The 21,586-nt window shown below is 35.4% G+C and overlaps 2 protein-coding genes and 1 long non-coding RNA gene across 5 annotated transcripts; 1 reads left to right on the top strand and 2 right to left on the bottom strand.

Annotated features, from left to right (window-relative positions):
- Positions 1-971: 971 nt before the first annotated feature.
- On the top strand, positions 972-3,041 carry LOC104222856 (uncharacterized). 2 transcript variants are annotated; one of them, XR_710009.2, is made up of 3 exons: positions 972-1,262; positions 1,435-1,519; positions 2,796-3,041. It is a non-coding gene; the product is annotated as an uncharacterized lncRNA (long non-coding RNA). The 2 variants fall into 2 exon arrangements; XR_710010.2 differs by having other exon boundaries at positions 1,020-1,262; positions 1,423-1,519.
- A 640-nt stretch (positions 3,042-3,681) lies between these two features.
- LOC104222857 (uncharacterized) lies at positions 3,682-8,465 on the bottom strand. Of its 2 annotated transcripts, none has more exons than XM_009774178.2 (3): positions 7,635-8,465; positions 5,881-6,376; positions 3,682-4,031 (listed from the first exon to the last, which is right to left on the bottom strand). In XM_009774178.2, exons 1-3 carry the CDS (start codon positions 8,269-8,271, stop codon positions 4,025-4,027), a joined length of 1,140 nt encoding a protein of 379 aa, XP_009772480.1. In that variant the 5' UTR covers positions 8,272-8,465; the 3' UTR covers positions 3,682-4,024. The 2 variants fall into 2 exon arrangements, with proteins under 2 accessions (XP_009772480.1, XP_009772478.1); XM_009774176.2 differs by having other exon boundaries at positions 3,682-4,111; positions 7,635-8,429.
- Positions 8,466-10,594: 2,129 nt separating this feature from the next.
- On the bottom strand, positions 10,595-17,683 carry LOC104222858 (prefoldin subunit 5). The gene is made up of 4 exons (XM_009774179.2): positions 17,369-17,683; positions 17,160-17,263; positions 15,584-15,661; positions 10,595-11,098 (listed from the first exon to the last, which is right to left on the bottom strand). Exons 1-4 carry the CDS (start codon positions 17,553-17,555, stop codon positions 11,012-11,014), a joined length of 456 nt encoding a protein of 151 aa, XP_009772481.1. The 5' UTR covers positions 17,556-17,683; the 3' UTR covers positions 10,595-11,011.
- Positions 17,684-21,586: the final 3,903 nt, after the last annotated feature.

The raw sequence follows: 21,586 nt of genomic DNA, 5'->3' as shown, positions 1-21,586 counted from the left end.
TTCCTAGTCTAACTCCTAACTGGATAGTCTCACTCTATTGTGTTGTAGAAATATTCACACTCTCCCCTAACCTACAACCTTAATGCTCGACCTCCATAATTCTCTATCAAGGGCCATGTCCTCAGTAATCCTAAGTCGCGCCATGTCCTGTCTGATAACCTCTCCCCAATACTTCTTAGGTCTTCCTCTACCTCTCCGCGTGCCCACTACAGCCAGTCGCTCACACCTCCTCACCGGTGCATCAGTGCTCCTCCTCTGAATGTGCCCGAACCATCTGAGTCTTACTTCCCGCATCTTGTCCTCCATGGGGGCCACACCCACCTTCTCTCGAATATCTTCATTCCTAATCTTATCCATCCTTGTATGCCCGCACATCCACCTCAACATCCTCATCTCTGCTACTTTCATCTTCTGGATGTGTGAGTTCTTTAACGGCCAACATTCAGTTTCATACGACATGGCAGGCCTAACCACTGCTCATAAATAGGTCATATTCTTCATTTTTGTTTAATTTCCCTTCCCTCCTTTTTGCTTGACTTTCCACTCATACTCATTTGTTCCACAAGGATATCTTGCGAATCATCTTGTAAACGCTAGATAAGACTTACTCGTAACAAGAAGAATTGTGAATGGCATAAAGACTTGTTTAATACAACAAAAAAGTTATTTGACATTCCCGTTTTACTATTACTATTACTTTACTACTATATATAAATGTGAAGGAAAGGACGAACACAGCTGTTTGAAATTGTACGTTCTGCATTATATGTATATATACACTTTTAAATTGAACAACTCAATAGGGATAGACTTGCTCTATTTTACTTTTACTTTTACTACTATATATAAGTGGGAAGGGGTGTACGAACACAGCTATAATCAGCTGTACAAGAAGTTTTGTTAATTGTACTATAGACTTGGACCCTTGAATTTTTGTCTTTCTTCTCTCAACACGTGTACTGGTATGTCTTGAGGAAACCACGCGTATTATGCAAAACAACACTATTTGGGTCTCACTTCTCAGTTTCCTGTCTTCACTGTATCTCCTCTCTCTTTCCTTCTATCCCTTCTCCTCTCTGTAGCTACGTACAGGGAGCACCAATTTGTCGATTATTCTCAATTTTAAACCCTAGATTATTCTCTAAGTTATGTATTTTATTCAATGTTCTAAAGATGCCAATACAAAATTGTGATGAAGCATCACTACTCAAAAGTGGCAAAGGATGTCCTACATCATTCAGAAGTGTCCTCCCTTGAGAAAGGTGAGTGTTTATTGTATTAACTTTGGAGGTACTGAATCACTAATTATAACTTTATGCACAATATTGATTTTGCTTTTTCCCTCTTTCTCTTTTTTTTTTCTCACTATTTTAAATCAAAGTGAATATAGAAATGTTAGATGATTTAATGATAGATTTCTAGTCTTTTTTGCAGGATGTCTCTCATAGTTGGCTTGGCTTGATTCCGTCGGCATTCCATAGTTTGCGGTGATATTCCTTTACTTTTGTACCTATTTAAGGTCTCCTATTCTTCCTCTTTTAATTAATATGCATGTGATTTTTTTTTCAAAGTCATGAATATCGGTGCTATTGTTGTTGGTTGATTGTTTTCTAATAAGTTTTCTATTGCGGTATATAATTAATTTCCCGGATCAAATAAAGGTGAATAACTTTTTTTTTGGTTAGATCGAATTTGGGGATGGAAAGAAAACTTGGTTTTATTACCTGAATATATCCTGGAATTATCTAATTAGTTCGTCACTTGACCGCTCCTTTTTTTTTTTTTTTGGTTATATTGGAAACGTTGCCTTAATGATTTGAATTAAAATAAAAGGAAAAAGATGCTTGTACACACATTACATTTGCTAACTCATGAATTGATTAGTAGCTGCTTCGATGAAGCTATTCTGTATTCATTCAATTTCACTATTATTTCACAAATTTCTTATCATTCAGATGTAATCTAAGCATTTTTGCGAGTCAATGTTGCGAATGATGTTATTTGTTACTATAAAGGTAGCATCTTGTGGGTGTTACGTACGCATGAAGTGACGAGAGTCCGTACGTAGCTACGGCATATTTATGTCTGGTAGACTTAAGACTTTATCGTGTAATATTTGAATTATTTGAACTCATTCTGCTGGCTTAACTAATTAGAATTATAATTGAAATTGATTTAGAAATACTTATATATTATGCCGAGTCTTATCCCATTGAGTTGTTGGCAAAATTATTTGAAAAACGGTGAAGGTTATATTCACTTTATGCTCATGTACTGTGCTATAAGCACGTGTCTCGTAATTAGATGATTTTCCTCCTTTCTTCTGGAACGGGCCAAATGCCTCGGCAGTATAATAGATGCATTTATGGTTCGTGCCGCTCGACCCTCGGCACATTATTCTGGATCGGGCCGAACGACCTCGGTATAATCGTACGTTATATCGCTGGAAGTCCGAATATTCATGAGATTATCTTTCCACTGACGTTTATGGTTTTCCTTATTCATTTGATACTTACACTTGACATTTTCCGAGATGTTGAGATAGGATACGAATTGAGAAGTTATATTGTTAAAAGAAATTTTAAAAGAATATTTTGGCTACGGTTTTATCCCATTATTGCTGTTGTGCTTCACACCTGCTTAAGATTTATCATATTATTTTATTGGACCTCTAGTAAATGTCGATGTCGACCCCTCGTCACTACTTTTTCGGGACTAGGCTAGATACTTACTGGGTACATGTTGATTTATGTACTCATGCTGCACTTTTGCACTAAATGTGTATGATCTGGCAGGTTTATTTGGTGGTCACCTTGGCGCGTAGGCGCAACTGTTGAGGGGACTTCATGGTGATATGCAAATTCCAGGCTACGTATCGCAGCCCTCAGAGTCTTCATCGTATTACTTACTTTATCCTGTCTTATTTACATTTCAGACATATGTTGTATTATTATTGTATGCCTTACTAAATGCTCATGCACTTGTGACACCGGGTTCTGGGATATTCTAGTTCTAAAATAATCACACTATTTATTCCAAAATTGTACGAGGATTTGTTAGATCGATCTTAAGTCTAAACTTGGATATTAATTTACTCTTGAAAATTGTAAATCTATAGAATTCGCGAAAAAAATAATACTAACTATAATTTTTAAATGAGAAAAAAAAGGGCTTCGCCAAATAAAATAAAATAAAGCATTTCATTCGCAGAACTATTAGTATGAATATAATGTTCAACTTAAACTAGTAAGTTCAAGCAATCACATGCTTTAAAATATACAACAATTTTTAAAATCATAATAAAGAAGAACTGATACTCATTAAACTCACTAAAAACAGATTCGGTTAAACAAACTGAATCATGATTGTTAACTCATTAAATACTAGTTAGGATAAACAAAATGGGAGGACAGTATTCCACAAGTTAATTAACGAATTTTGCTCTTTCAATTGCCTAACATATATTTAAATGAAAGCCAGAAAAAGATACATTTAAAAACATAGCTTTTCCTAGGGAACAAAATAAATGATTTTGTTCTTACACATCTTTTTGTCCTTCAAGCTTATGTTGTTGTTTCTAAACTCTAAAGTATCCTATAAATAAGATGAAATCCATAATTAAGATTTCTAGCAGTCAAAAAAATAATGAAGTCGATAATAAATATCTTAAGAAGAAAATCATTTTCTACCACAAAATGGGATTGGGATTTTTACTGCCTTAAAAGTATACTCAAATTCGAGGGCCAGTAGTACCCAAAGAACTATATAACAAAGCACTTAAAATCTATCAAAAGGTACAATTGTGAGTACACGATACCTTCAAGATCATTTTAACAACAATATTCAAAATCCTGATGATAAAGTGTCTGCTGAATAGCAGGGTGACACATTAGAATCATAAAATCTTGTAGGTCTGTGCTGCCAGAGTATTAGAAAGTATGTTTCTCCACCACTATATAGCTGCTGGTAAATAGGAAGCCATATATGACTGACCCATGGTTCAGGAAAAAGACCGACCAGCACATCATTGCCTAGATGAAGAAGCAAAGCAAATTAAGGAAGATTCAGATTTGCACAGATGCCAGAGAATCATAAAAAACCCAAAGTTTGCCTACAAAAAGCAAATAGTAGAACGACTTGTGAAAATGCAAGAAATACATAGGAGAAAGTAAAAGATTCATTTATTGTCAGTTTGATATATGAAAAGATGTTACTGCGTCTCATCAATCTGGTTGTTATCTTTAGAGCAATGCTCCCACAATGTACCAATATAAATGAACATGATAATGACATCCACGATAAAGGGTGGTAACAGGAGTCTGGAGAATCATGAATCAAGAATTAAAAGAGATACTACAATGAGAGGGTCATTTCACAAAAAGTGACATCTATCTGTAAAGTGTCTCCCACAAACTGTATTCAGATTTTCAAATAACTTGTATCAACGAATGCTAAATCTGCCACTTGTTGATGGCTGAAGTTGGTGAAACAATAATGGAGACTCCGAAGAGACGAGTCGTGTTTTGGGGATTTGGTGGTCCATTGCAACAGGCTAACAACTTTTCATCAGGAAGAAAGTTGTTAGCTTGTTGCGACAGGCTAAGAATTTAATTTCTATGAATTTGTGAAACTAAGATGGTTTGGGAACAGAATGGTTATTCGCTTGTGACCAGACTGGAAAAGCCATTGACTGACACTTTCATCAGCTCAAGCAGCTGGACTTGCCTGGCTTTTCAGAGATAGCTCAAAGAACTCATGTCCAATTTAATTCCATTACAAAAGTCTCCACAGCAAGACAAAGTCCTAGAAAATCAAAGATCAACCAGGAAACCGAAGGATCAAGGAAAATTATGCAAAAATTACAACCTGACTTTCAGTCATATTGGAAAGATACCGAACCATCCTAAGTTTCAAGATCGAGTGAGAGAATGAAAGCAGAACATTAACTTCTTCTGTTCATCACACATCCTAAGTTTGTTCATTTTCGTTAGCAGAACATTAACTTCTTTTGTTTGTCATGCCTCTTAAGTTTGTTCAGTTCCCACATCTGAATTGCGATGGAAATCGTTCCGGAAGTCCAAAGATTGATTCACAGAGTGCAGAAAGGAACTAGGGAACTAGTGCAACAGAACGTCACTAGCATATCAACTTTTCCACTCTTTGAGTACAGATATTGTAGCAACTATTACTTCCATTTCAGTGACTACATTGGGTGCATAATACCAAACCTGAAAGGGTGAAAGAGTGGGATCCCTTGATATGGGCCTATTTACTTGTCCAAGTTTATGCAGAGACAAAAAAACACTAGGTGATTTATTCTCATTTGCCTGATCCTTGGTATGAGAATTACCCGGTACCTATGCTGGTGGGAGGTAGCAGGTACGCAATGGATCAGTTGAGGTGCGCAAGATGGCTTGGATACTGATATTCTCACAATGGGCATATTTATTATGTTAATAACAGGGGATTTGTTAACTCAAACAAGGATATTAAGGAGGTAGAACCATGTTTTGCTGTCAAATTATCCTTGTAGACTCGTGTACTTACAATAGTTATTATGGGCTTCTAAACTTTCAAACACTTGAGGCTAAAATTTTTAAAGCTTGCACAATTTAATAGATGCCCAAAAGATTAAGCCTTTCATACCTCTTTAAAGATTTATTTTGAAGTAGGGAAAAGGTAATCACTTATCTCTAATTGCTTAAGGTTTCATGACAATTAAGGTTTCATGAAGCACAACAAAAATTCTAATGGAGTATAACTAATCCCCGAAAAAGGGAGAATTTATAGACTAGCAAAGGCACAGAAAATAAAGAAATACTTCTGCTACAAGCAATATATCAAAAAAGCTTTGAAAAATGGCGAGAATAAGATGCATACCATTGGATAATGGAGCCAAAAAGGAAATGCTGCATGATAGGAACCTTCTGCAAAACTTCTATCTTATACATCTTAAGCAAGCCACTGTTTACCTTGTTCCAATTGGGCACACCACTAATGTCATCTAACATAGGAGAATGCTCTGCAAACACTCCCTTCTTCACCTTCTTTATGAATATAATACATGAGAGATACAAATATTCATTTGAAAAGTTCTCCAAGATATCTTCGTTATGAATAGATTTTGGTTTCATGTACTTGTGATCAATCAACTGAGATGACCCGAATATAAAAGGTAAAAAGTGGTAGTCATCTAGTCCCCAAACACCATGGGACCCAGCAGGCTCTAGGCAATAGGTTGTTTGCAATTTCCTCATCAACTCCAAGTACTTGACAAAAACCCTTGACACCAGAGCTTGATAGTCCTCTTCTTTCACAACTCCTAATCTTGCTAAACAGTACAACCATGCTGCAAAATTTGTCTCATGCCCAGTACCTGCATAACAGAAGTTATTAGTTCTAGGAAGGCCATCTGTCAAACCCCAGCAAGCCTGTGCACTTCAAGGTTCTAAAGGATAGTAACAACGCATACAATTCTATACCATGTTCCAGCAAAGTGAGAACTCAAATCAAAGGAGTAGCAAATTTCTTTAAATAGATTTATAAGGACAAAGCCATTTTCATGTATATATACTTGGTACATCAAGAAAAGGAATCAGATGCTGAAGATAGAACATTATGTTGTCCGTCAAATACTGTAATTAAATCATCAAGACAGAAAACAAAAGTTTCATGGTCAATCACTAAATATAAACACAAAAATGCAGATGTGCCTATAAGCAGGGGCAGATCCACTACCGTTTCCCATAGGGGACAAGCTTTAGAAGTTGTTCACTTTTAAACTCACGATCATGATTAAACTTATTTTACGCTAAAGCATATGTTGATGTACTTTACATCCACCAACACTATCCCACAGGAAGATGAGTGAACACTACGAAAAGATTGCTACGGGCAAAGACATTAAAGATTCAACTCAGATATATAGAGGCAACATCAATATTTAATACCTCATGTATTATACCATTCTTTTAACACGTACTTTATGTATTATGATTGTTAAATCACACATCTTCTTTTTAATAAAGTAAATAATTTTGTTACTATGGGACAGCGCGCCTTTACAAGGATTTTTATGTTATCATCATATAACTCCACAAGAAAAAGATCACTGAATCATACATTACTCACCAACATTAACACTTTATGAATAACCTAACACCAAAGCGCACCTAACTTAGTACTATTAATCACATTTCACATTTCTCCAATTGTTTAACAAGAAAAACTTCTTCCCTCTGATTATGCAAAGAAAAACAACAAAACTCCAAAAAAAATCAGTTAATAACACATAGTTAATTCTGCCTACGTGAGCTTCTCAAGAGCGGATAAAGGAAAGGGCTGCTAAAGTTGACAACAGCACAACTACACCTAAATACCAAACAAGTCGGGTCGGCTATACGAATCGTTACGGACCATGTTACTCCATTTAAACTCATCTTATGCCAATATTAAGCAAATACACATAAAAGTATTTTAAGTTCTGTATATTTTCTAAATCGTATAAATCTTGAAAACGGCTAGTATAAGTTGACAGCTAGTACAAAAACATACAGAGGATTAACATGGCCGAGCCCAAAAAATTTGGCATTGAGGTTAATCCATTAATAACATCACAATGTCAAAAAACATACCATAGTCAATTCTGCTGGAGTTCCCAAAGCTATCAGTAAAGTAAGGAACAAGCTCAACAGTAGCAGAATGGAGATCGGTAGGCAGGAATTGAAGCATGAATGACTCAGCATCACAGCTCATGTGCTCGTGCCACGTACGGTAGGCCAAGTTTCCGTATCGAGAGGTCTGAAGCGCTAAAGGAATCTCATCCACGTAGGCAATTAGGGTTTGGAGAACGGAAACAATGGCTGAAACTGGAGGAGACACGTGGCAAGGATCGGAGAGCTTGTGGGAACGAACGGACTCGGAGAGTGAAACGATAAAGCCAAGGAAGTTATGGCAAGTGGGAGAGGAGTGGAACTGATCGATGTCGCTTTGGGAGTGGATTTTTTTGGTTGGGGTTTGGAAATGAAAAGGGGGAGTTAGGGGAATGATTCGCTGTGATTGAGGAACAGGGGTACGGATGATGATTTCTCTGTTATTGGCTGGTGGAAGGTTGACGGCCGGAGCGCGAATGGGGATGTAGTTGGGGTTGGGATCAGGCGGCGGTGTAGGGAACGCGGTGGGTCCGCCACAGTTGACGCAGGTTCCTGCGCCGTCGTGGTGGTGGTGAAAGGGGGTGGAGGTGTTGGGAGGAGGGTTGTGGTCTGGTTCCATTTTGAGAAATGGAAGGGAAGAGGAAACAATGGAGTTGTGTGAACAGAGAGAGAAGATGAGTAAGATTTTCCTACTGTAACAATGGAAGAGAAACGATTCTAAAATTTTGCTTTCGAAAAAGAATGAAGAAAGGCCTAGGTAGAGCGAGGCTAGATTCAGTTTTAATGATCTTTTTGTTTATTTATTTTGCACTCTATTTCAAATTGCTCAATTTTGCATTCATATCCTTGCCGCAAATATTATCATCTCCGTTATATATTATAAAATAAATGAACTTCTACTGTCCAAATTCTTCGACCAAAAAATTTACCTCTCAACTATTGTAATTTTTGTGATTATTTCTATTTTGTGAAATTCCTCTTAATAAACCCGTAATATAAATATGATTTAAAACTACCCTCGAGTTGAATCATGTTAGAAGTCAAAGGCCAAAATGAGATTTTATTCTAACAACGGGATTATTAATTAAACCGTTCAACATTTTAGTAAAATGCAAAGTTGCTCTTTTTGAATAATGCAAAACTAAATTTGACCATTTTTCCTTCCAGAGAAAAGATAGCTAAATTAATCAAATAATCTATAAAAGTTAAAGTTTTTGGCCAATATTGTCCCTTATCTTTGAGGGTGCGTCTATTTTGGTCCCTCAAATATAACCCTGAGCATATTTATAAACCAACACTCACTAATAGTACATAGCTGATAAATTTAAGATTTTAATGTTGAAACTTTTACTTTTAAGATTTTCGGTTGATTTTTTCAAAAAGAAAAGTTATTGAAAAAAAATAGAGCTGTCAAGATCACTTCTAGGCACATTATTGAAGCAAACAAATAACCAGATTGTATTATAACTTTTAGCCTGTACGAGAAACTATTTACATCTGGTAACCGAAAAAGTATATAAAATTTATATAATTTTTATATATATATATATAAAATAATATACAAATTTTATACATTTTTCGGTTATTATTTTTACATCGGCTATACAATGTCATTTTCTCATTGAAAACTAGCACAGTAGGGGATATTTTCAAGGTCAAAATTTTAGAAGACATTATCTAAAATGAGGAATTAAAGTGATAATTTGCGTTATACAATAAAAGGAGAGTGAAACGTTTTGCTTCAGAGCAGAAGATTTGCTTCATGAATCAGAGTTGGTTAACACCGTTAGTTTTTTAACACATTCTGTCAGTGAGACTAAAGGTGCTCCACTTTAGCATACTTAAGGGATTAAATATGCTCAGAATTATATTTGAGGGACCAAAACAGACATATCCTCAAAGATAAGGGACAATATTGATAAAAACTCTATAAAAGTTCAAACTACATAAAAAAAAGTGTAACACTATCATAAATAACAAAAATATGAACATGTAGCCTTGGCGTAAGAATAAAGCAGGAATATCTAAGCTTCCTCTAAGGACTCAAATGATGATGCACTTTTAGCTTATCATTCTTGCTTCTTCAATACACATATTTTATCACTTGATTAGACAAAATATTCCATAAAAAATACCTTCACATGTTTTATTGGGTGAAATTACATCCCCAAAATTTACTTTAAAAATCAAACACATCCTCCAACTTTGAACAATAGTCGTTTTCATCCTCATATTAAAGTTAACTTTTTAAAATGCTTGTTTTACCCTCTACAACGTTTATCTCTTTTTGTGATACTATTTTTATTTTAATCTATGTTATGAACTTACCTATTATAAATAAATATTACTCCATTTTTTAAACCAAAAAAAGAGTGTGAAGTACTAATCAAGCATAATGACATTCAATAATAAGAAAATCAGTATATCATTAGTCAAATCATCATCCAACTGAACCGTGCTGAAATCCAAAACATGAGACGGACCCCCAATATACTTCCGGAGCATAGAAACATGAAATACCGGATGCACACTCGACAAGATGGGTGGCAAAACAAGCTCATAAGCCACCTCCCCAATCCTCTGAAGCACCTCAAAAGGCCCAATGATATATGCATGCACACGCAATACACGTGATATTGAGATAGTAATCGTAAAAGTAAATTTATAATATGATTATTCTATTTATAATGTCAATGAACTAAAAAATAATAAATATAATAAAAAATTATTACATATATGGAAAATTAAAACAATCAAGGGTAAAATAGACAATGAGGTAGAATAGAAGGATGAGAATGATTATTGTTCAGAGTTGGGGGATGAATTTGATTTTTAAAGCAAACTTGAGATTTGGTAATGATATTAACAGGAACTCCAATTGATACTGACAGGATCATATATTGTGGTCAGGGAGGCTGTTACAAGAATATTTCCCTCCAGCATGCTATAAGAGAATCCTTGTTTTAACTTCACAAGTTTAACGTAACACACACACACACATAGTTGAATTACAAACTTGGGTTGCAGTAAAAAGTAGAACTGCGATCATGGTTTCACTCACTAAAGGACATAAATCATAACTTCGAGTCATCAACCAATGTTGCTAGAATGACACAGATGATCAATCATCAGCTTCTCGCGAAAAAGCAAAAAAAATAAAACAGGGGTGAAATGGAGGAACATACACTCGTTGAACTTCTGCTTCAGCAATACTAATTCAGACAGAATTTGGTGCTCATTAAGTTTTAGGCACATCAACTCGTCGAGTTATCAACAAAGGCAACTCCATAGAACTCATTTTTAAATACCTTGTAAGCAGGCACCCCACTCTACCCCAAAAAGGAAAAAAAAAATGTGATCTACTGTGCTGGAGGAGCAAGTTGTCTCAATTTAGCTTGCAAGATAACACCAGTTTCATCAGCAATACTTTTCTTCTTCGTTGCAACCTGCAATTTGTACGAATGATTACTAAAAGAAGGTAATGTCCATAAGAAATAAAAATCATAATAAGGCTGTTTGTTATCAGACTATAAACCTCAAGGAACTCCTCCCAACATCAGCCACATAACTTTTTCAAAGGATAGAAAGACTCTACTACTAGTATAGATTCTTTGATCTTGCAAGAGGAAAAAAGAGAGTTATATGTTGGTCTTTGGCCTTCAGACCAAAATAGAGAAATTGTAGTTATGCATGACGAAGAATTCCAAACATGGGTTGACTCCCAAAAGAGTGGGGTCATCTTCAACAAGAAGAGAACTCAAGAGTTGAGTACATACATGATACATCCATATGGGGACTGTTAGCCTACACCACATTAGCAAAGTTAAAGACTTTACCTATATTTCCCTAGAAACTTGAATGCTCTCATTTTAATGACAAGTCAACAGTACTCCTCGCCCGAAATTTTACAAGGCTGAAATCAACTGATCAGCCAAAACCTCTTTGGGACTAACAAGCAAATTGAGATTGTCATTCTCTAATCTTTATCAGTCCAAAAGTGGTAAATATGTCACCTCTACCAGCTCACAAGAGTTTAGCATTCCTTCCAAGTATATGCCGAAGCAATCCTCAAGCTGGATAAAGACTGAGTGGGAGATACATTCAAATAGACCAGTGTTTTCTTCTACTTCTTTTGTTCAATTAGGTTCACTCCAGCTGCTATGGTTAATTGTTCCCTTAAAGTGATGAAGCAAGGGGAGGCGAGCAGGTGGCGCTTCTTGGGTGTGAAGCGAAGCGACTTCAATGAAGCAGTCGCTAAGTGAGAAGCAGAGGAAGCGATTCGGGTTTTCTTTTTAAAGAGCCAAATTTCCTTTAAGAAAAAAAGATTATCTTTTTAGAAGAAAAAAGAAAGTAGGGGACCTATTTAAAAAGAAAAAAGAAACTTGAAGATATTGCTGAGAAAAGAGACTTAATCTATTCCATTCCATCGCTGCTAGAGTTAGTAATTGGCTCCAGGTAATTTTTCTCCTTCTTCTCCTTCTTCTATCTTCTTTCTTCTTCCGGCAGCTGCGTTTGCTTCTCCTTCTTCTTTTGTTCAATTTCATTCGCTCCAGTTGCTACGGTTCTTGTCCCCTTCTTTCTTTGTTTTAAAGCTATTTTTTTGTTCTTTCTCTGTTTCTTTATTGATTCTTTCTCTGTTTTTTTCCTGTTCTGTTAATCTTTTGTTTTATCATAAGAAATCAGCTTATAACTTGAAAGATTTGCCTATACGTATTTGACATTCTACTTTTTAGTTTTTAAATTGAAAGATCTGCTAATACATACTTCCTCCATCCCAATTTATGTGATGGAGTTTGACTGGGCACAAAGTTTAAGAAAGAAAAGAAAACTATTGAAACTTGTGGTCCAAAATGAGCCATAGGTATTTGTGTGGCTATAAATCATCTCAACTTAAAATAAACATTTAGGGGTCGTTTGGTTGGAATACGATTTATACCGGTATAAGTTATGCCGGTATAAGTTATATTGGGATAAGTTATGCTGGGATTGTTGTTTATTCATTGTTTGGTATGTTGTATTAAGAATGACAATTACATAATTTCTGAGAAGAAGGTATAAGTTATACCGGTGCTAATTACCCCACCTTCTATAAGGTATAAGTTATCCCAGTGTTAAAATTAACACCGGGATAACTTATACCTGCTTTGCTAACCAAACAGAGTATTAAGATGGTATTAAATTGTTATACTACCCTTATACCTTCTTATACCTCATACCTAACGACCCCTTAATGTTAAATTGTACTAAATATAGAAAGGTGACATTCTTTTCGGGACTAACTAAAAAGTTATTTCGCATTTTTTCAAAAATGTGCACTTCGCTTCTCGCTTTAAGCGAAGTGGGCCTTTGTCGTTATTTTGTGCTTTATGCTCACCAAAACATTGAGATAGAACCATAGAGGAAACTACCGGATGAAGAAGTACCAAGTATTTTCATGGTGACTGATAAGGTTAGATTTAACTTCTCTTTCTCGTGTTTTGGCACAACTACCCTTGTCATGTGTTGAGATGAGTCATGAGAAAAATGTGTGAAGTATCTTCAGACTTACTCTACTATCCCTAGGTCATTCAACTTCATTGCAAACATGAGAAGAATGAACTTCCACTTTAATTAATATTGAGTAGTTCAATTTGTTTAATCTTAAATTTTTTTGAGAATGGTAACAAATTTTATTCATCAGCACAAAGATTATGCTGGCAACAGTATTTACAAGGTACTATCCTTGTGAACTTTACAAGGCTTCCAAAAATTGTAGAATAGATTCTGCATCTCCTACAGAAAACTGTTTACACCAAAAGTGAAAATTTAAAATACAATTCATTTTAACTACTTGTATGGAGCTACTCCTGTCTTCAAAACATCCGTTATTTCTTTACTTTCATATGGTCCACCAGATGCAAGCTGGGATAATCCTCCACCATTTTTTCTGACTGACCATTTTACCAGCATAGTTCCAAGCTTTCAGTAGATCACATGTGTTTCCCGGCATTATCCATTTCAAATTTACCAGCATGTGTTTAATCTTAACTTTTAATCAGGTGAAGAGTGTTCAGGTGATACCATGTCTCAATTAATTCCTACTTCCTAATGTGAAGCTAAGCAAGAGCATAGGAAATGCAAGGAAATTATAGAAGTAGAGGAGTGGTCAGTTGCAGGAAGAATGAGAAAGGGAAGGGCATGGAAAGGATAAGAACAGGGAAGCAGTAGATAGGAAGAAAGAAGGAGAACATTGACATCACAACAAGGGGAAAATCTTGAATTCGAGCTGGTGGCACATATAGAACGGAAGAACCTGAAGAGTCAGAGGTATAGAATATAAAGTAATTGAATCATATAAGGGAATATAGAAATGCGATTCACGCTAATGGTAGGCCAGATGAAGCAAGGATGAAAATTTTGAGTTCAATGATGATTCCTCATGTCTAGGTTTAAAACTTTTCAAATAGACCTTTCAAAGTAAGGAAAGTACAATAATGGGAAGTTGAAAAAATAGATAGGAGGCCGTTCGCACCACTATTAGGTCAGTCTTAAAACCTGGATTATTAAAATTTTAGCACAGCGTAGTCACATAGATCCATGTCATGGTTTAACTTGGAGAAGTTGCATAAGCAGGTGTGGCTGCAGCCTGGAAATTAGAGTAAGACTATGCGTGGTTAGTGGAATCGGAGCTTGTGGGTATCCCAAGAAATCAGGAATTAGGTGGGATTTATACTTGAAGATAACTGGTTTATCTTCCAGGATGACTTATGTGCCATTAAATACATTTGGAACTATTTTCAATTTTATTTTGTGTTTAACAATAGCTTTGTAAAGTCATAATTCTGATAGAGAATGAAACAGGTTTCTCAATGACCTATTTTTGAAGAAATTTGTAAAAACATTAAGGGGAAAACTTCAGACAATCTCCACCACTCTACTCTCAAAACCAAAATGCAGGTGGAAATGATAAAATTGTGAGAAGGTACAACAGAATGGCAAATTAACCATTACATCCTCCTAAATGATGATATCTGTCCCACAGAGTGGAAAAAACCCTATGAAGTCCAAATGAAAAGTGAGTAGTCCTGCAATGCAAGCTTTTTCAACATGGGGTAAATAGCTTTCCAAGCTATCTTTTCCGGGATAAGGAGGAGAAAGACAATAAATTCTTTTTTATAGTGTTGGTGTCTGCGCTAACTTGCCTTACCTTGACTATTACATCGGGTACCTGCTACCTCCAATAAACATAGGTACGGAGTAATTCTACCAACCAAGGCTTAGGCAGATGGAAAGAAATTACTGTATGTTTTTTTGTCTCTCGAATTTGAACCTGGGTGTCCAGGGTTTGCACCAACTTTATAGACCACTAGGTCCACACCCTTGGGTGCAAGAAAAAAAACTTTCTAAACCACTTTCTATTGACCGAGAAAAGGCTACTGAATACTCATAAACCTTCTTGCAGATACTAAATGTCCAATTTTTTTTTTGAACTCTTCTTGTGACAAAAAATAAGCATATGCCAGTAACCATTAACCATGCTGTTCGGATGATCATCCGTGTGTGTGGGTGTTTATAGGGCCTTTATATTGGCAGAGGCCATTTGATGTCCTCTAAAACCAACTTCTTGTACATTGCGATAAGCGTACATGTCCGAGAACTCTTTGAAACCCTTTAAAGCAATATTTTCCCCTTACTTTTCCTCCCACCAATCGCACCGAGTATAGAAGTTTAGCTTACATTAGATAGATTAATAAGTCAATATCTCACTAATCAAAGAATGGCAGAAGTATCAGGTAGGATTGAGATAGATGGGGTACTCAGTACACCAATAATGAAACCCTTGAGAAGGTTTCCAGCATGTAGATTTTACATCAAATCATAACACAGATAACCTGATATAAACAGCTCAAAACTTGCAAGAATCCATCAACTGAAATATAATGGGTACTTACATCAAGAAGCTGCTCGTAGTTGGACTTTAGCAGGTTGATTTTCCGCTCACAGTAATCTTTTCCTTCTGTCATAGTTTTCTGTTAAAACAAAGAAAGAAAACAATCTTAGGGCTTGAACCTTCTGGAAATAGGACCATGTGAAAAGATGATACATTTTTTTGGGCTTCCCATAAATGAAATAACTGAAGCATGAAATGACAAATGTGTTCTTTTCGATAATGATCCAACGACATTCCCATAGATTCGTAAGACATCACCACTTTATTTCTTGAAAAAGCAAAAAGTAAATGGATGATCCAGGAACTACATATAACAACATTCTAGATGCATGAAAGAGACATTTCTAAAGAGAAAATTAACTTACTTAGACTCTATAAAGTTCAGAAAAATCTAGAGTAAACAACAAATTATCCAAGCCTAAGAAAGCCGAGTAACTAGAAATCATAGAAGGAATCCACAAGACTTCCTTTTCATTTTATACAGAGGATCATAAACAGTAAAAGATATTTAGTACATAGAAACAGCGTTATCAAAGGCGAAAAGCGCAAAAAAGCTCTAAAGTATGTTGAGGCCTTAAGCGCAAAGTGCAAAAAAAGCGTAGGCTTTTATGAGAAAAGGCGCTAATGGAGAAAAATTACAAACATATGTGTAGTCCAAGATTAACATCTATAAGCATGAATACCAAATATATGGATAAAGAAATTAAAGAAAATTTACAATAAAGTGAAATATCAATTGTTTAGTGTCGCCTCTTCAAAATTACGCTCATTGGCAAGGAAAAGTATGCCTTAGAGCCTTGATGAGAATACTGAAGCGCGCGCTAAGCGAGGCGAAGACCTCAACATGTTTTGAGCCTCGCTTCAGGGCTTAAGCGCGCTTTAAGCGCAACTTTGATAACACTGCATAGAAAAAAAATTCTGAAAATCATAACTATGTTGCTTCCAGCATATATTGCAACGGAATCCATTTTTTATAAGGATATTGTAATGAAATCCATTACACTTTCCTGGAAATCAATAATGAACTCCTAAGAAACAAGGAAAAGGAAAACTGAAAAAGAAAGTATGCCAAAAGCGACACAGAATTGAGCACGGTCTCATGTTCCTCACAAAAATCCAAATCAAGTATCAGTCACAACTCTTCAAGAATTCAAATTCATTAAACTTTTCAATTTATAAGCTCCTGATATATTTTTTTAATCAAACTAACTTCTCAACAACTGCGTTACTTTCTTCCACTACATTAATATAATTCATATCAAATTAACTCCTTAAATTCTTAGGAAAATCAAACACAGCCACATAACATGAGACTGTGATATAAGAAATAACCACACACACGACAAAAAAGGAAGTCATCTTTAGTTTTAGTTGCATACTACAGAAGCATCTGCCTAAGCTCACCCCATCCTACTGCAGCCCCAGGAAAAAACCATTAACACCAGCCACCCACCACAAACACCCAAAAAAACATAATTCTAGATTAAAGACAGCAACTTTATTGACTCAATTAGCAGAAATAGACAGCAAGTCAAATACCCCAATTACATATGCGCCAAAAAAAAAAAAATACAAACCTCAATAAAATATCCAGTGCCAACATCTACCAAAACCTTATCAGCATCATCTAGGGTCCCCGGCACATATAAAGACGCTGTTAAAGGCACCAACATTTTCTTCCCTGCACAAGAAAAAACCCAGGAAAAAAAACCCAAATCACAAATTTCACGATAAAGTCAAAAAAAGATCACATTTTTACACCTAATTCTCAAAAGGGTGTTTATACCTTGAGGGCGGAGAGATAAATCTTGAAGGGCATTAGAGGCGATTTCGAGGCGAGTAGTTGCAGTGCGGATGTTGTTGAGGCTGTCTTGAAGTAGGTTCACTTCTAGATCGGCTTGTTCCTTCAGTGCCTTTAGTTGCTCTACGCTCATCTTCTCTATTTCCAGTGTTCTTCCTCCTCCTGACGCCATTTCCTGATTTCCCCCTTTCAGAAACCCTTCTCTGGTGTTAACTGTGCTTCTCAAGTCTTGAGAACAGCAAGTAGTGTTTACAGGCTGCGTGCTCTGTTTGTCATAGATTTATGATGGGTTAAATGGGTATTAAAACATGAGTTGAATGAGTTTTATTATTAAAAAATATATTTTTTTCATATGACATGGTTTGTCAAATAGGTTTTTTTATTTTTTGAGTCAAAAAGTAATAGGAATGGTTTTGTGGGTTATTACAAATTTATTTTTAGTTTTATGATTCTATTACTTTTTAGATATATAAGGAAATTTATTTTTACAGTTAAAAGATCTTATCTATCTAAAAAGATACTTCCCTAATTTCTAATATTGTAAATGACCATGAAAGACCCATTTTCTCGAGTAATAGTTGAATGATTTTGTTGTCCCATATTAAATAAAAATAATTTGATAGAATATTGCTATAAATTAAGTGACTATCCAAGGAATTAATGGGTCAAATGATTTTGTGGTCATTACAAACTTATTTTTAGTTTTATGACACCATCTATTTTTTTTATACATAAGATATTTGTTTTTACACATAAACGATTTATTTTTTACACATAAAAATGTAAGATAATTAATTTGCAGTCATAGCAGAGATTAAGACACAATTATATAATCAATCTAGAGTCAGAGTTTAAGAAAGTGTACCGTTCAACTCCATCGATTCAGCAACGACAGCAACCAGCGATTAAGCCTGAGACCAATTTCCACAATCCACTAGCTACACACTCTCACAATCCAGAGAACTTGACTGATGTGACATCTACCGTTACCACATATTCAAGAGGCAGAATACGCTAGGGTTTTCTAATAGCTAGCGAAAGGGGAGTTGGCCTCTATTTATAAAGAGTGTCTACCCATCACAGGTCAATAGTTATTGGACCTCACTTATCCACACACACAATATTTAATATTAGGCTTTTTATTTATCCACCACTTGGGTCACTTCACTATCCTTTCAGGCTATAACCAATTAACTTAAGTCCAAATTCCAACATTCTCCCACTTGGACGCTAACGTTAATTGAGGACAAGAAAATAATTTTAAAAATTTTGAGTTATAAGAAAATTATTTTGAGAAAAAAAAGATTTTAGACTCTACAATGGCCACACTACTCATATAGTCAAGGATATAATGACTCATATAACAATCCATCTAGTCTCAATAGAGAAGACTAACAATGAATCATAGCAGGCATCACACCATTTTAAGGTATGAATTCTATCTACGGTCATATATGCTAGAATTTCCATCATCATGGATCAACACATGTGTGCTAAGCATGTTATCTTTCTAATCAGGGTGAATCGATTCACACCTCTTAAAAAGAAATAATCCTCCAAGTGATATAATAACCATATCACATTAGGAGCCTCCAAATTAAATGACATTAAAATCATATCACCTTAGGAGATTTCCCTTGTGCCTTACCCGGGATAATCAAGGCAACAAGCAGCAAAACTCAAAGATATCATGAGTTTATACAATATATAATTGAAAATACAAATAAATAAATTATCATGTTAGTCAATAAGCATAAGAAATATAAAATAACACAAGCTTGCATAAAATTAAAATTTATTAAAAGTAATATCTCAGTCAGCAGCTACGAAATAACTCCCACTGACTAAAGCATATCAAAAGACTCTAAAAACTCATGTTTTTAGTATGTTCATTAAATACTACATGCCTAAAACATTCAGTCAAAGGATCGACCAACATAGATTCTGTGCTAATATGCTCAATACATATATCACCTTTTTTTACTATGTCTCTAACCTTAAGAAACTTAAGGCTAACATGCTTAGAGCCTCTTGTTCTCTTGTTATTCTTACAGAAGAACACAGTTGCACTGTTGTCACAAAATAATCACTGGCTTAGATATAAAATTCACAATTTACGAACAGCATGCGAAGCACTCTCAAAACAAGCAATAAACTCAGCTTCATTGTAGATGTAGCAGTGATGCTCTGTTTCTCACTTTTCCAAGAAATAGCACCTCCACCCAACATAAAAATATACCTAGAAGTTGATTTCATAGTGTCTTGACAACCTGCAAAATCAGAATCTGAATATACTAGAAGATCCAGATCATCAACTTTTTTGTACACAAGTATGACGTCTTTGGTGTGTTGTAGATATCTCATCACTTTCTTTGCAACCACCCAATGTGCCCACCCAGGATTAGAAGAAAATCTTCCCACATGCTAATAGCAAATGCAATATATCAGGACTTGTACAAACTTGTATGTATATCAAACAACCAACAACACTTGCATATGGAACATCTTTCATGGTTCTCATTTCAACTTCATTTTTCGGACATTGATCTTTACTAAGTTTATCCCCTTTTACAACAGGTGCAACACCAGGTCAACAGTCTTGCATATTGAAAGTTTTAAGAAAATTCTTAATGTAGGAACGCTGCGATAAACCCAATAAACCACGTGACCTATCTCTTTTAATTTCTATCTCAATAACAAAAGAGACTTCACCAAGATCTTTCATATCAAAAGACCCAGACAAAATTGTTCGGTCTCATTCATCAAGCCCAAATAATTTGTGGCAAGCAGAATATCATCAACATAGAGAACCATAATAATGAAACTACCATTAGCAATTTTAAGATAAACACATTCATCAAGTTTATTTTCCACAAATCTAAATTTTGTAATAATTTCATCAAATTTCAAGTACCATTGCCTGGAGGCTTGTTTAAGCCCATATATAGATTTGTTAAGCTTGCACACTAGACGTTATTTACCAGCTTCTTTAAATCCTTCAGGTTAAACCATATAAGCTTCTTCAAGCAGATTCTCATTCAGGAAAGCACTTTTAACATCCATCTGGTGCAACTCTAAATCAAAATGAGCCACAAGAGCCATCACAACTCTAAATGCATCCTTGGATGAAATAGGAGAAAATGTTTCTTTATAGTCAATATATTCTTTCTGAGTTTAACCCTTAGCAACCAACCTTATAATGGTCTATGTTTCCCTTGGAGTCTCTATTTGTTTTAAACACCCATTTGCAACCAATAGGCTTAAAAACTACAGGCAATTCAACTAACTCTCACACTTTATTATGTTCCATAGAGCGCATTCATCTTTCATTGCTTCACGTCATTTATCAACATATGAAGAGGAAATAACTTGAGCATATGATAAAGGATCAGTCAATTCTCCAGTATCACTAAGATTTTTAGTCATATACACGATAAAATCATCAGAGATGACAGATCTTCTTTCTCTTTATGACCTGCGGAGTGGTTTATTGTGTATATTTTGCTCAGGAACTATGGGATCAGCGACATTGTTCCCTTGATTCTCCCCCTTATGAATAGGTTGGTCTACCACCTTTTCATGTACAACAGGTACAAGGACAATGACTTCCTACTTTTTCAATACAATTTCCTTACCACATGAACAATCACAATCACAAACATCATGCTCAAAATTTTTTGCATTAATAGACTCGACGATTCTAGTGCCACGCCCAGGACAGAAAGACCTAAAACCTTTATAGTGATCAGGATAGCCTATAAGAAACAACAGGTAGTTTTAGGATCAGTTTTCTTTTCTGTGGGTGAATAAATACAAACTTCAGCTGGACATCCCCAAATGTAAAAATGATTCAAGCTAGGTTTTCGGGTTGTCCATAGTTCAGAGGGAGTTTTTAAGACAGATTTTGTAGGAACTCTATTCATGATATAGCTAGCTGTTTTTAAGGCTTCACTCCAAAGATACTTAGGTAGCCTAGTCCTTAACATCATACTTCTCACCATTTCCATGAGAGTACGATTCCGTCTTTCAGCCATACCATTCTGCTCAGGAGTACCTGGCATGGTATATTGTGCTACTATCCCACATTCTTGCAAAAATAAAGCAACATACCCTATACATTGACCAGACTCATCATATTTTTCATAGTACTCACCACCACAGTCAGACTTTACTATCTTAAGGGACTTCGTAATCTATTTTTCA

The sequence above is a fragment of the Nicotiana sylvestris genome, chromosome 11, assembly GCF_000393655.2.
Source record: "Nicotiana sylvestris chromosome 11, ASM39365v2, whole genome shotgun sequence".
Lineage (NCBI taxonomy): Eukaryota > Viridiplantae > Streptophyta > Magnoliopsida > Solanales > Solanaceae > Nicotiana > Nicotiana sylvestris.
Note: the sequence above shows the minus strand (reverse complement) of the source record. Positions and strands in the feature narration are given on the sequence as shown.